Here is an 11,806-nt window from a genome sequence, read left to right as displayed (position 1 = left end):
AAGATTTACCCACCCAGGAAGAATGGCAGATGAAGTTGATGGACTGCATGGAACTGGCGGAAATGACTGGCAGAATCCAAGACCAGGGAGAAGAGTCGGTGGAAGAAGATTGGAAAAAATTTAAAGACTATTTGCAGAAACACTGTAAAATTAATGAATGTTAGAAGGATGCTGGAATGAAGTTATATGGCTTTAGCAGAAATGTTATAAAGAATTAAGTAAAAATAGACTGTTAATGGGTCAAAGGGGAAAAAAATAAGGTTAGATTGTGTTAAGATAAACTATAGGACAAAAACTGGGAAAGATGGAAAGTATTTGCTGAAATAGCTAATTGAACTAGAATACAAAAAAGGGAGGTGTGAGGAGGTCGTCGAAACAAGTAAATGAAAGATAAGATATGAAAATATTGGATGTGTTTTTAATTGTTTCTGTCTTTGTATTTGTTTTTGTTTTGTTAAGATAAGCAGTGTTTTTCTTTTTTTGCTTTTTATGTATTGTATTGTATTGTTTTGCTTTGTTTAACTCTTTTTCTTCTTTTTGTAATTATTAAATTTTTAATAAATATTATTTTTTTAAAAAAAATAAGAACAGAACAATTTTATTTTAAAAAACCCCAAGCCAGCCACGAAGAACCATTCAGGTGGCCAAACACAGTCTTATGCAAAATGAGTGCAGCAAGCCATCCCAGTTTGTTTTGTCCATTTGTTGTTTATTTAAAAGGCACAGTGACCTGAACAATTCTATCTTTGATTATTGATTCTAAGATACATGCATTGCACAGTGGTACTGTCCATTTCAATACACAGTTCAAATTAGGGCTCTGGTTTTACTTTGGTAAGCAGATATATCATATCCCTGCTATGATATACACAAATGTATAAATACACTAAATATAAACAACTGTCTCTGGTATATAACAGGTCTTCAGGCCTCCAAGGTCCTGTGTCCAAATGTCCATGGCTGGTATCCTGTGTTGCTTGCGGAACTATAACCAGAAAGAAAAATAAAATAAAATAAATATATCTAAGGTGCATTTCAGGGATGGATACTTCCAGAAGCTAAAACAATAACTTTCACAATGGGAATAAATGCAGAACTCTATGCAGGAAAGAGAGGGAGTTCTTCTTCACCGATTACATAATTAACTTATGGAACCCACTGCCACAAGATGTGACATCACTGGCATAGAGGGCTTCAATACAGTATTCGACAAATTCGTGCTAGCTAAATTGAGCCAGGGATTAATGAATCCATCTCTTTCTGTGTCACTTTAGCATGTAGAATGAACCAGCAAGGCATACATAGGTAAAGGTAAAGGGAACCCTGACCATTAGGTCCAGTCGCAGACGACTCTGGGGTTGCAGTGCTCATCTCGCTTTATTGGCCGAGGGAGCCAGCGTACAGCTTCCAGGTGATGTGGTCAGCTTGACTAAGCCGCTTCTGGTGAGCCAGAGGAGCACACAGAAACGCCGTTTACCTTCCCGCTGGAGCGGTACCTATTTATCTACTTGCACTTCGTGCTTTCGAACTGCTAGGTTGGCAGGAGCAGGGACTGAGCAATGGGAGCTCAGTCTATCGCGGGGATTCGAACCACTGACCTTCTGATCAGCAAGTCCTAGGCTCTGTGGTTTAACCCACAGCACCACCCACGTCCCATAAGGCATACATGCTTAAATATAAAAGAATCTGCTTGCTGTATCTCCTCACAATCAAAGCCAACAGACTGAAGTGTCAAGAACTGCTGAGACTTCTTTTGACCCATCAATAGTTTAAATGATCTTAGTACAGCTGGATCATTTCCAGATAAGAAATCCTCATACCTTCTGTGAACGTTTCACTACAAAATTCTCCTATGCAAGTTTCACTTGGGAGCAGAGATGGATAGATTTGTCCACTCCCTTTTCTTTCTGTTTCTGATTTTTCCAGCCTTAAGTGCCATGTTTTGCATGTTACTTTCACTGATATGTTCATTTTTAGATGCAGTTTCACAGATTTTTTTCCACATGTTATTGTTTGGAGAACTGCATTGCAAAATTTGGAGACGTGCGGATTTCAAAGGCTAGCTGCATTTCAGTTCGTATAGGGCAAACTGGGCTGTGTGTGGTGATTTGAAGCTCTGACTTTGGGACTTCAAAGCACCCAATCACATGATTGTGGTGCCAGATAACTGACAGGTGGATAGTCTTGCCCAACCTGCAAAGCCAAAAAATGGTTTCCCACCCCTGATCTACAATATCACAACTGTTTTACCACTTCTAGAATTCTTTACATGATTTAGGGTTGGCAAAGAGAGAAAGCAGGGATATTATGTCTTTAAACAGGCAGAAATTTGACACAATAGCCTTTTTCTAGTATGGAAATAATTCTAGAAAAAGCTTCACCTGGTGACACACTGTCTGTTCGATGTTTTATAACTTGGATGTGGCCACTGATTAGTTGGGCATGGGGAAGGGCTGGATTTAGGTTTGATGAGGTCCTAAGCTTGCTGATCAGAAGGTCAGTGGTTCGAATCCCCACGATGGACTGAGCTCCCATTGCTCGGTCCCTGCTCCTGCCAACCTAGCAGTTCGAAAGCACGAAGTGCAAGTAGATAAATAGGTACCACTCCAGCGGGAAGGTATACGGCGTTTCCGTGTGCTCCTGTGGCTCACCAGAAGTGGCTTAGTCATGCTGGCCACATGACCTGGAAGCTGTACGCCGGCTCCCTTGGCCAATAAAGCGAGATGAGCGCTGCAACCCCTGAGTCATCCACGACTGGACCTAACAATCAGGGGTACCTTTACCTTTAAGCTACTGAAGGTAATGGGGCCCTTTATATGTCCAGCTGTCCTTTGTCAACAACAAATTGCTGCTGTTTTTTGTGTTGAATATATGCTATATGGTAATTTATGGACCTGATCTAAAGCCATTTTACTTGTTTTTTATCTTATATTTTGGAAATGTACGTCCAGTTTTTTCCCCTTTAATTTTTTTGGGGGGGCCCCAAGAGAGCGGAGCCCTAAACTATAGCTTGTTTAGCTTATACAGTACGTAAATCCGGCACGGGTGGGGGGTGGGGGTAGCCCTTCACCCTGCTTGCAAAAGAGGACACAAATTTGCACAAGACGCAAAGAACACAAGCATTTTATGCAAGTGTGTGCCCTCTTTTGTAAGTAGAGCCGACAGCCAAATCCACACACCGTGGACTGGGCCCCCACATTCAATTACTGTTGGCAATGGCACCCCTGATATCACAGGGTCCAATTTAGAACATACCATAATAACTATCGCTGTACACTTTCAAGGTGCTGTTGGTGTTTGAGATGGCATCCGGTGACAGAAATTGGTTACAGGCTTCACTGCTGAGCAGAAAGATGACACAGGGTTCCGATTCTTCCAGTTCAGCTTCTTCAAGAAAATATTGTAGTTGTCCATGTACTCTGATACCCAAGGGTTCCTATATTGGGGGGAGGGAGGAGAGAGAAAGAGTGAGGGAGAGTCATGGCAGAATAAAATGGAGAATCCGGGGTGTGTGTGTGTGTGTGTGTGTGTGTGTCCTCTTAACTTTAGAAGCCATATGGCTAATGTTATGTACTGACTTGAATAGCATCCAAAATGCAGCAGACTGATTGGTCCTAGAACAATAGGATTCAGAATGCAGCATTCTGATTAGTCCGAGAACAATGCAGCAGTATGATTGGTCTGCAGGAGCCACCCAATCCAGCTCCAGATGGAAGTGAATCCACAACCTAATTGGCCTACAAGAGAATTCTGGAATTAGCCAATCACGTGCAGCCCATTGTGTAAATAATGTATATAAAGCAGATACTTTGAGGGGGACATTCATTCCTCCTCACCACTATGAGCTGAATAAAGAGCATGAAATCCACTCTTGACTCTGAGTATATTTCAACTAAGTCAGATAACTTTGTAGCCTTCTGCTCAGTTGCACTGTTGTTCGTGGGAATCCCATTGCATGAAGAAAATGGCTCCAGCACCAGTAACTTCTGGAAGTGGGCTATTTAATTTCTGCAGTCTTTTGGTGGAGCTTTAAGGCCAAATTGATGGACTAGTTCAGGCAGATTCTGGCAACACAGCGCTGATTTGAGTTTGGAAGAACAAACGCCCACCATTCATGATGCAGTGGTTTAAAGAATTTACTGCATTTTAAAGGACAGTGGTACCTCGGTTCTCAAATGTAATCCATTCCGGAAGACCGTTCGACTTCCGAAACATTCGAAAACCGAGGCCCAAAGGTCTGGCTGCAGGTTCTATTGAGAAAATTGAAAAACACACAGTGGAAGCTGTTTGACTTCTGAGGCGCATTTGAAAATGGAAGCATTTACTTCCAGGTTATCAGCAAAACATTTGGCTTCCGAGGTACCACTGTACATCTTATAATTGTCCATCTCCTTTGGATATCCTTTTGGACACGCAAACTGCCAACAAAAGAGACCTTGCATTGAACTGATCCTGAGACCCATAATGTAATGTATGAGTGTAAATGTTACTGTTCTGTTGCTTCCCTTAGTCCTCCCACCCCATAAAGTATTTGCAAAGACTCTTACTCAGTGTAGTAGCCATCATCAAAGACAAGATTGGAGAAATTCCTATTTGCGCTACAAAATCCACTTCGTAGTCTGGGCCAGGGTACATAATCTCTTTGGTAAGTACTTGGTTCAGTCCTGGGATAAACTTCTATGAAAAGAGAGAATATTCAGCCACCAACTGGAGTTGGCACAGTTTGTATGTCTTCTGCTGTCATTAAGAGTATTATACATCATCTTGTATTTCTTTGGGAATATTTACCAAAATATCCTCAAGCGGTCGTGTGTGTTTAATTTAACTCAACTGACCTGGCTGAAACACAGTAGATCCCACATGTGATTTCTTAATTTCACGAAGTTGCATCTGAGTAGCTCGCTGCGTTTCCAAGAGAAACTGTTGATAGTCGCTCCAGTTCTGGCCCTGTTCTGGGCAGACGCAAGAAGACGGTACTTGATCTGGGGAAGGGGCAAGACCACATTTGTAAGACGGGCACTGCAAAATTAGTTTTGTTTGTTTGTTTGTATTAAAGATTTTCTTGTTTTACAGAAGTATGTGTAATGTCTCTCGTATTTTTTCCATTTAACATTTTTACAAATCAGTTTCATTTGTTGAGACGTTGGGGGGGAGGGGGGGGGAGGGAGGGAAGGTGGGGGGGTCGGGTGGCGATGTTTCTATTTTGCTTAATGTATGTAGGGTTTGGTGTCAGCGTTGCTCGTGTTGTTCATTTGTGTTCCTTTGGTGGTGAGAGAGGTTGGGGTTGGCCTAGGGTGTGGCTGTTCATTTGTGGTTGGCTGTGGTGATCTTTGTTTTCGTGCGTGAGTGGGGTGGGTGGGTGTTTTTGGATCAGGTTAGCCATATTGAGGGATGCGGGTGGTGCTGTGGGTAAAAGCCTCAGCACCTAGGACTTGCTGATCGAAAGGTCGGCGGTTCGAATCCCCGCGGCGGGGTGCGCTCCCGCTGCTCGGTCCCAGCGCCTGCCAACCTAGCAGTTCGAAAGCACCTCCGGGTGCAAGTAGATAAATAGGGACCGCTTACCAGCGGGAAAGTAAACGGCGTTCCGTGTGCTGCGCTGGCTCGCCAGATGCAGCTTTGTCACGCTGGCCACGTGACCCGGAAGTGTCTCCGGACAGCGCTGGCCCCCGGCCTCTTGAGTGAGATGGGCGCACAACCCCAGAGTCTGTCAAGACTGGCCCGTACGGGCAGGGGTACCTTTACCTTTACCTTTAGCCATATTGATTTGTATGCCGTTGGTGGAGTTTTGTCCTTGTCTTGTTGGGCTGTGTATGTGATAAAGGGGAGCCATACCGGGGTAAAGGCGTCTTCTTCTGTTTGTCCTCGTGTCAGTTTCAGTTTATTGGTTAATTTTTCTAGTAGGGCTGTTTCCCATACTATTTGGTACCATTGGTCCATGCTTACTCCTGACAGGTCTCTCCAGTGTCTGGTTATGGTGTTTCTGGCTGCTGAAAGTAGGTGGGTTATGAGTTCTTTGTGGTGTAAATGGGCATTGTTGTCTTGAAAGACACTGCAAAATTAGTTGTTCTTCACTCATGCCCAAAAGGCCGACTATATTGCCTGTTAGTCACCAAAGAATCAGTCATACTCAGAGGAAAGGTTTAGCTCCCCAGGAAGACTTCATTTCTACGGACTCGGCTACGTTAGTCAAAAAACAACGCTTTGAATGCATTATAAACATGCAGCACCAGATGGCGCCAGAGAGCAAACAATTTTTCTATGCGATTTCTATATAGGGTTTTTTTTTTCTTTTGTTACAGCAATTTAATTTTTGACTTATTTACAGTATTTTTTCTGTGTGTAGATCCACCCTATATCTCACTTACCCTATCCTTCTTGCAAGAAACATATTTAAACTATGGAATTCTCTACTACAACAATGACCTGTGCTAAGAGGCTATTGTAGGTTTTGCTAGGTGATGGGAAAACAACCACAGCTTTCTCTTTAAAAAAAATAAATGCTAGAAAAGAAAGGTTTGCTAACAGTGTTGGGTCCCTTAGTTGCAAAAGCTGAGTGGGTAAAGAATGGAAAGAATATCTGCCCTTTGGTTTGGATAATCAAAATACAGTGGTACCTCTGGTTACATACTTAATTTCTTCCAGAGGTCCGTTCTTAACCTGAAACCATTCTTAACCTGAGGTACCACTTTAGCTAATGGGGCCTCCTGCTGCCGCCGCGCCACTGCCACACGATTTCTGTTCTCATCCTGAGGCAAAGTTCTTAACCCGAGGTACTACTTCCAGGTTAGCGGAGTCTGTAACCCGAGGTACCACTGTATAAGATGTAGTCACGGCTACCAACTTGGACAGGTTGAAAACAGAATTACGGTAGACAAATTTATGGAGGCTATAAATGGAGAAATATATTGTGTTGGTCCCCTCCCCACTTAACAATTAAAATTATTATTATTTATTTAAAAAGGTTTTCCTTAAAAATATGAAGTGGTATAGAAATGAAATGAATATTATAATACATAATGATATAGCCTCCAGTATTACAGGCAGTCGCTGGAGATCATGAATGTGAGAATGCATGCTACAGTGCTCATCATAATAATAATTTATTATTTACACCCTGCCCATCTGGCTGGGCCTCCCCAGCCACTCTGGGCGGCTTCCATAAAAACCAAAAATACAGTAAAATATCACACGTTAAAAACTTCCCTGAACAGGGCTGCCTTAAGATGTCTTCTGAATGTCAGGTAGTTGTTTATCGCTTTGACATCTGCTGGAAGGGTGTTCCACAGGGCGGGCGCCACTACCGAGAAGGCCCTCTGCCTGGTTCCCTGTAGCTTTGCTTCTCGCAATGAGGGAACTGCCAGAAGGCCCTCAGCGCTGGACCTCAGCGTCCGGGCAGAATGATGGGGGTGGAGACGCTCCTTCAGGTATACTGGACAAAGGCTGTTTAGGGCTTTAAAGGTCAGCACCAACACTTTGAATTGTGCTCGGAAACGTACTGGGAGCCAATGTAGGTCTTTCAAGACCGGTGTTATATGGTCTTGGCGGCCGCCCCCAGTCACCAGTCTAGCTGCCGCATTCTGGATTAGTTGTAGTTTCCGAGTCACCTTCAAAGGTAGCCCCACGTAAAGCGTATTGCACTAGTCCAAGCGGGAGATAACCAGAGCATGCACCACTCTGGCGAGACAGTCTGCAGGCAGGTAGGGTCTCAGCCTGCGTACCAGATGGAGCTGGTAAACAGCTGCCCTGGACACAGATTTGACCTGTGCCTCCATGGACAGCTGTGAGTCCAGAATGACTCCCAGGCTGCGCACCTGGTCCTTCAGGGGCACAGTTACCCCATTCAGGACCAGGGAATCCTCCACACCTGCCCGCCTCCTGTCCCCCAAAAACAGTACTTCTGTCTTGTCAGGATTCAACCTCAATCTGTTAGCCGCCATCCACCCTCCAACCGCTCAGGTCATGCTTGCTGGCCACTGTGGGAACAGAATGCTGGTTTAGATGTGGCTTTGGCTGGATCTCACAGTGATCTCCTTACTCACACCGCAAAGAACTGCAGGACTCTTTACCTGGTGGAATACATGCATCTGCCTGTTGAGCTAGTCTCTCCGCCTCCATCTTCTGTACTGCGCTTTGTTTGGGAAGAAGGTGGCAAACCTGTGGATCTTCTTGGACCTGCTGAAATGGTGGTGGAGCCGCTTGGCTTGTGGTCAGCCTCCGGCCCAGGTCCATAGGATAAGGTGGTCGAACTTCTTGGCAGCCAGCTGCTTCAACGTATTTCACAGGTTCAGGCTCAACAGGTGTATGGAACTCCTTGGCCTTCAACTGGGCTTCCAGTTTCAGCATCTGCACAAACAATTCACACAAGCTGTGGATCTGGCGGGGAAGTTTCATTAGAAACTTCCTGCAAGCACAATGCTCAGTGTCCACCATTTCTCTGAAGAATATAGGCATGCCCTATCTGACTGGGTTGCCCCAGCCACTCTGGGTGGATTCCAACATACAGAAAAACATAACAAAACATTAAAAAGCTTCCCTGTACAGTGGTACCTCGGTTTATGAACTTAATCTGTTCCTGAAGTCCATTCTTAAACCAAATCCATTCTTAAACCGAGGCGTGCTTTCCCTAATGAGGCCTCCCGCCACCGGTGCCCTTCCACCGTTCGGCTTCCGTTCGTAGACCGAGGTAAAGTTCGCAAACCGGGACACTACTTCTGGTTTTGCAGAGTTCGTAAACCGAATAGTTCATAAACAGGACTGTTTGTAAACCGAGGTACCACTGTACAGGGCTGCCTTCAGATGTCTTCCAAAGGTTGTGTAGTTACATATCTCCTTGATCCGGGGGTCACATAACTCCATACCCTCCAACATTTCTCTGATGAAAATAGGGACGTCCTAAGGAGAAGCGATGGGACGCGGGTGGCGCTGTGGTTAAAAGCCTCAGCGCCTAGGACTTGCCGATCGAAAGGTCGGCGGTTCGAATCCCCGCAGCGGGGTGCGCTCCCGTTGCTCGGTCCCAGCGCCTGCCAACCTAGCAGTTCGAAAGCACGTCAAAGTGCAAGTAGATAAATAGGGACCGCTTACTAGCGGGAAGGTAAACGGCATTTCCGTGTGTGGCTCTGGCTCGCCAGAGCAGCGATGTCATGCTGGCCACGTGACCCGGAAGTGTCTCCGGACAGCGCTGGCCCCCGGCCTCTTGAGTGAGATGGGCGCACAACCCCAGAGTCTGGCAAGACTGGCCCGTACGGGCAGGGGTACCTTTACCTTTACTATAAGGAGAAGCGGGACATTCTGGGATCAAATCAGAAAACGGTTGAGAAGAACGTTGCCTACCTGTGAAGCATCCATTGTCGGCACCTGGTAGTGATAGTCATCATAGTGTATGTAGTCCTTAGTGTACAAGGTGTTGTACATATCCTTGTTCACAGGTGGCTGAGCATTGGGGGAGAAGGGGGGGGGAGAAAGGGATCATTCAAATTATTATGGTTTCCATTATTGCTCAGTAAAGCTGCAGCAGAAAGGAGAGGTTCTAAGTTCTTCCATGACACACAAATTTCCCCCCTTTCCCCCCTAAACACATTGCAAAAAAAGAATAGGAAGGAAGGTTTGCAAGGAAGGCAAACCACCGAGGTAAAAGAAGCCTTTTTCCACATGCCTAGACTGGTGTGGGAGGAGCAGCCATGGAGAAAAAGAGCGACGCTTGTAACAGTAGCAGCCATGTCAGTCCAAGTCTATAGGAAGGGAAAGCCACATATTCCAAACCACTCGATTTTCCCGATTATTTTAAGCCAGGTAAGCTTGTGTTAAAGATTCCTAAGACACAAGTGACGGATTTTGCATTTTCCCTATTTTCTGCTGTCTGCTTCTAAAGCAAGGGTGCCAAACTATTGGGGTCCCTAGTGTAAACAAACAGCATAAGATTACTGAGCCATTTTCCCCTTAGTATTCACCTATCCCCCCTAATATAGCATTGCATTATCCTACCTCCTATAATCAAAAGCAGGGGTTGATGTACAGGAGTGTGCAATGCAACAAGTGCATGAAAACAGCAATTTTGGCGAAATCTGGGGGGTGGGGTGGTGTGTCGTATTTTGCACATGGGGGGAAAATGTGACTGAGCCTCCCCGCACCTTGGACCGTAGCTGTCAACATTTCCCTTTTTTAAAGGGAAATTCCCTTATTCCGAATAGGATTCCTCGCAAGAAAAGGGAAAAGTTGGCAGCGCAGCTATGCCTTGGACATCTGCAGCACCATGGCAAATTGGGTAGAAACAACCCAGGAGAGAGATTCCCTGTTTTAAATATGCCTAGCAAGCGTTTTACCTTTAATCTCCCTAAAGTAGGTTTTGAAAATTTGGCCTGTTTTAGCATCACAGAATCATAGAGTTGGAAGGGACCCCGAGAATCACGCCCCGCAATGCAGGAATATGCACCTGTCCCATACAGAGATTGAACCTTCAACCTTGGGGACAAGGTGTAAAAACACCGATTTACTGGTATGTCTTACCTTGGAAAGGGCAATTCTTTGCATTATGTCCGTCATGTTGCACTGGTTCTCTGGAACAAAGAAAAACGGCAACGGAGCCATTAAGGGATTTCCGCCCCCTGTTGTATGACTTACCACAGTTCAAAATGTGCCTGGTGATGGTTTGCAGAACTTTGCTGATGTTGGAATGTGCGCTTTCTTTAGCCGCTGTTGGATTAGATGAGAGCTCTTGGCAGGGGCGTCTTACCCATAGAGGCTAGTGCCACGGGGCGCCAGGGCGCCAAGTTCTGAAGGGCGCCAGGGAAGAGGTGGAGGCTGGATGTGGCACCTCCCGGAGGGGAGTGGTAGTGGTAAGAGTGGTGTCTACTAAGGTAAAGGTAAAGGACCCCTGGACGGTTAAGTCCAGTCAAAGGCGACTATGGGGTTGTGGCATTCATCTCGCTTTCAGGCTGAGGGAGCCAGCATTTGTCCACAGACAGCTTTCCAGGTCATGTGGCCAGCAGGACTAAACCGCTTCTGGTGCAATGGAACAACTTATGGAAACCAGAGCGCATAGGAACGCTGTTTACTTTACTGCTGCAACGGTACCTATTTATCTACTTGCACTGGCATGCTTTCGAACTGCTAGGTTGGCAGGAGCAGGGACTGAGCAACAGGAGCTCATTCTGGTGTGAGGATTTGAACCGCCAACCTTCTGATCAGCAAGCCAAGAGGCTCTGTGGTTTAGACCACAGTGCCACCCGCGTCCCTTCTTGGTGTCTACTACCCTCAACTGAAAAGCCCTTTCAGAATTCCTCCTAGGCCTAACACTTGCACGTCTTCTATGGCCAGGTGAGCTTTGGCACCACAAAGAAGTTGACTATGGTCGAGCGTATGGCGATGGAGAGTCACCACCAGTGACTTCACACTATAGCTAAGAGGGCTTTGGGGACACTTCAGCACCTTGTTGCTAGCCAGCCCTCGCACCCTAAGGAAGCGAAAGAGCTGTTACCTCTGAGCTGGGGTCTTGACTGCTGCTGTTCTGGCATTGTGGTGGTATTGCTTGACCGGGCTTTGCTAGGCCAAGAGTATAAGGCTGGGCTCTTTCTGAAGAGGCAGAAGAATGTTCACCCTTTATGAGGTATTGGAGCTCTTAGCACGTTCCAGAGCAATCTGATGCCACGGAAACAAAATGGCCCTGCCTCTTTCCTTCTCCATGGTTCCTCAGGCCAGAAGAGACACCACCCAATGACAAAAGTCAAAAATTCTCCTCCTGATGGTATTTGAAGGAATAGGCGAGGCTTAGTTTTGAGACAGTTCGGATTTAAACATGTGTTTGGTATGT

At 45.7% G+C, this 11,806-nt stretch overlaps 1 protein-coding gene and 1 long non-coding RNA gene across 2 annotated transcripts; both read right to left on the bottom strand.

Moving 5' to 3' along the window:
• Positions 1–688: 688 nt before the first annotated feature.
• On the bottom strand, positions 689–3,291 carry LOC128400674 (uncharacterized). The gene is made up of 2 exons (XR_008327355.1): positions 3,256–3,291; positions 689–985 (listed from the first exon to the last, which is right to left on the bottom strand). It is a non-coding gene; the product is annotated as an uncharacterized LOC128400674 (long non-coding RNA).
• Positions 3,280–11,577, bottom strand: LOC128400288 (uncharacterized). The gene is made up of 7 exons (XM_053362444.1): positions 11,474–11,577; positions 10,504–10,553; positions 9,331–9,429; positions 8,067–8,343; positions 4,836–4,982; positions 4,548–4,677; positions 3,280–3,436 (listed from the first exon to the last, which is right to left on the bottom strand). Exons 1-7 carry the CDS (start codon positions 11,508–11,510, stop codon positions 3,280–3,282), a joined length of 897 nt encoding a protein of 298 aa, XP_053218419.1. The 5' UTR covers positions 11,511–11,577.
• Between the last annotated feature and the right edge of the window lie 229 nt (positions 11,578–11,806).

Source organism: Podarcis raffonei, chromosome 13 (assembly GCF_027172205.1).
Source record: "Podarcis raffonei isolate rPodRaf1 chromosome 13, rPodRaf1.pri, whole genome shotgun sequence".
In the NCBI taxonomy this organism is placed as follows: domain Eukaryota; kingdom Metazoa; phylum Chordata; class Lepidosauria; order Squamata; family Lacertidae; genus Podarcis; species Podarcis raffonei.
The sequence above is the reverse complement of the archived record's forward strand: the minus strand, read 5'-3'. Positions and strand labels throughout refer to the sequence as shown.

Excerpts from the sequence above, each read along its gene's own strand:
- LOC128400288 (XM_053362444.1), bottom strand. The coding sequence starts at position 11,510 with ATGCCAGAACAGCAGCAGTCAAGACCCCAGCTCAGAG. Across the intron at positions 4,983-8,066 it reads AGATGCATGTATTCCACCAG|ATCAAGTACCGTCTTCTTGC; the intron begins GTAAAGAGTCCT and ends CCCCTTCCCCAG. Across the intron at positions 3,437-4,547 it reads GATGATGGCTACTACACTGA|GAACCCTTGGGTATCAGAGT; the intron begins GTAAGAGTCTTT and ends CCCCCAATATAG.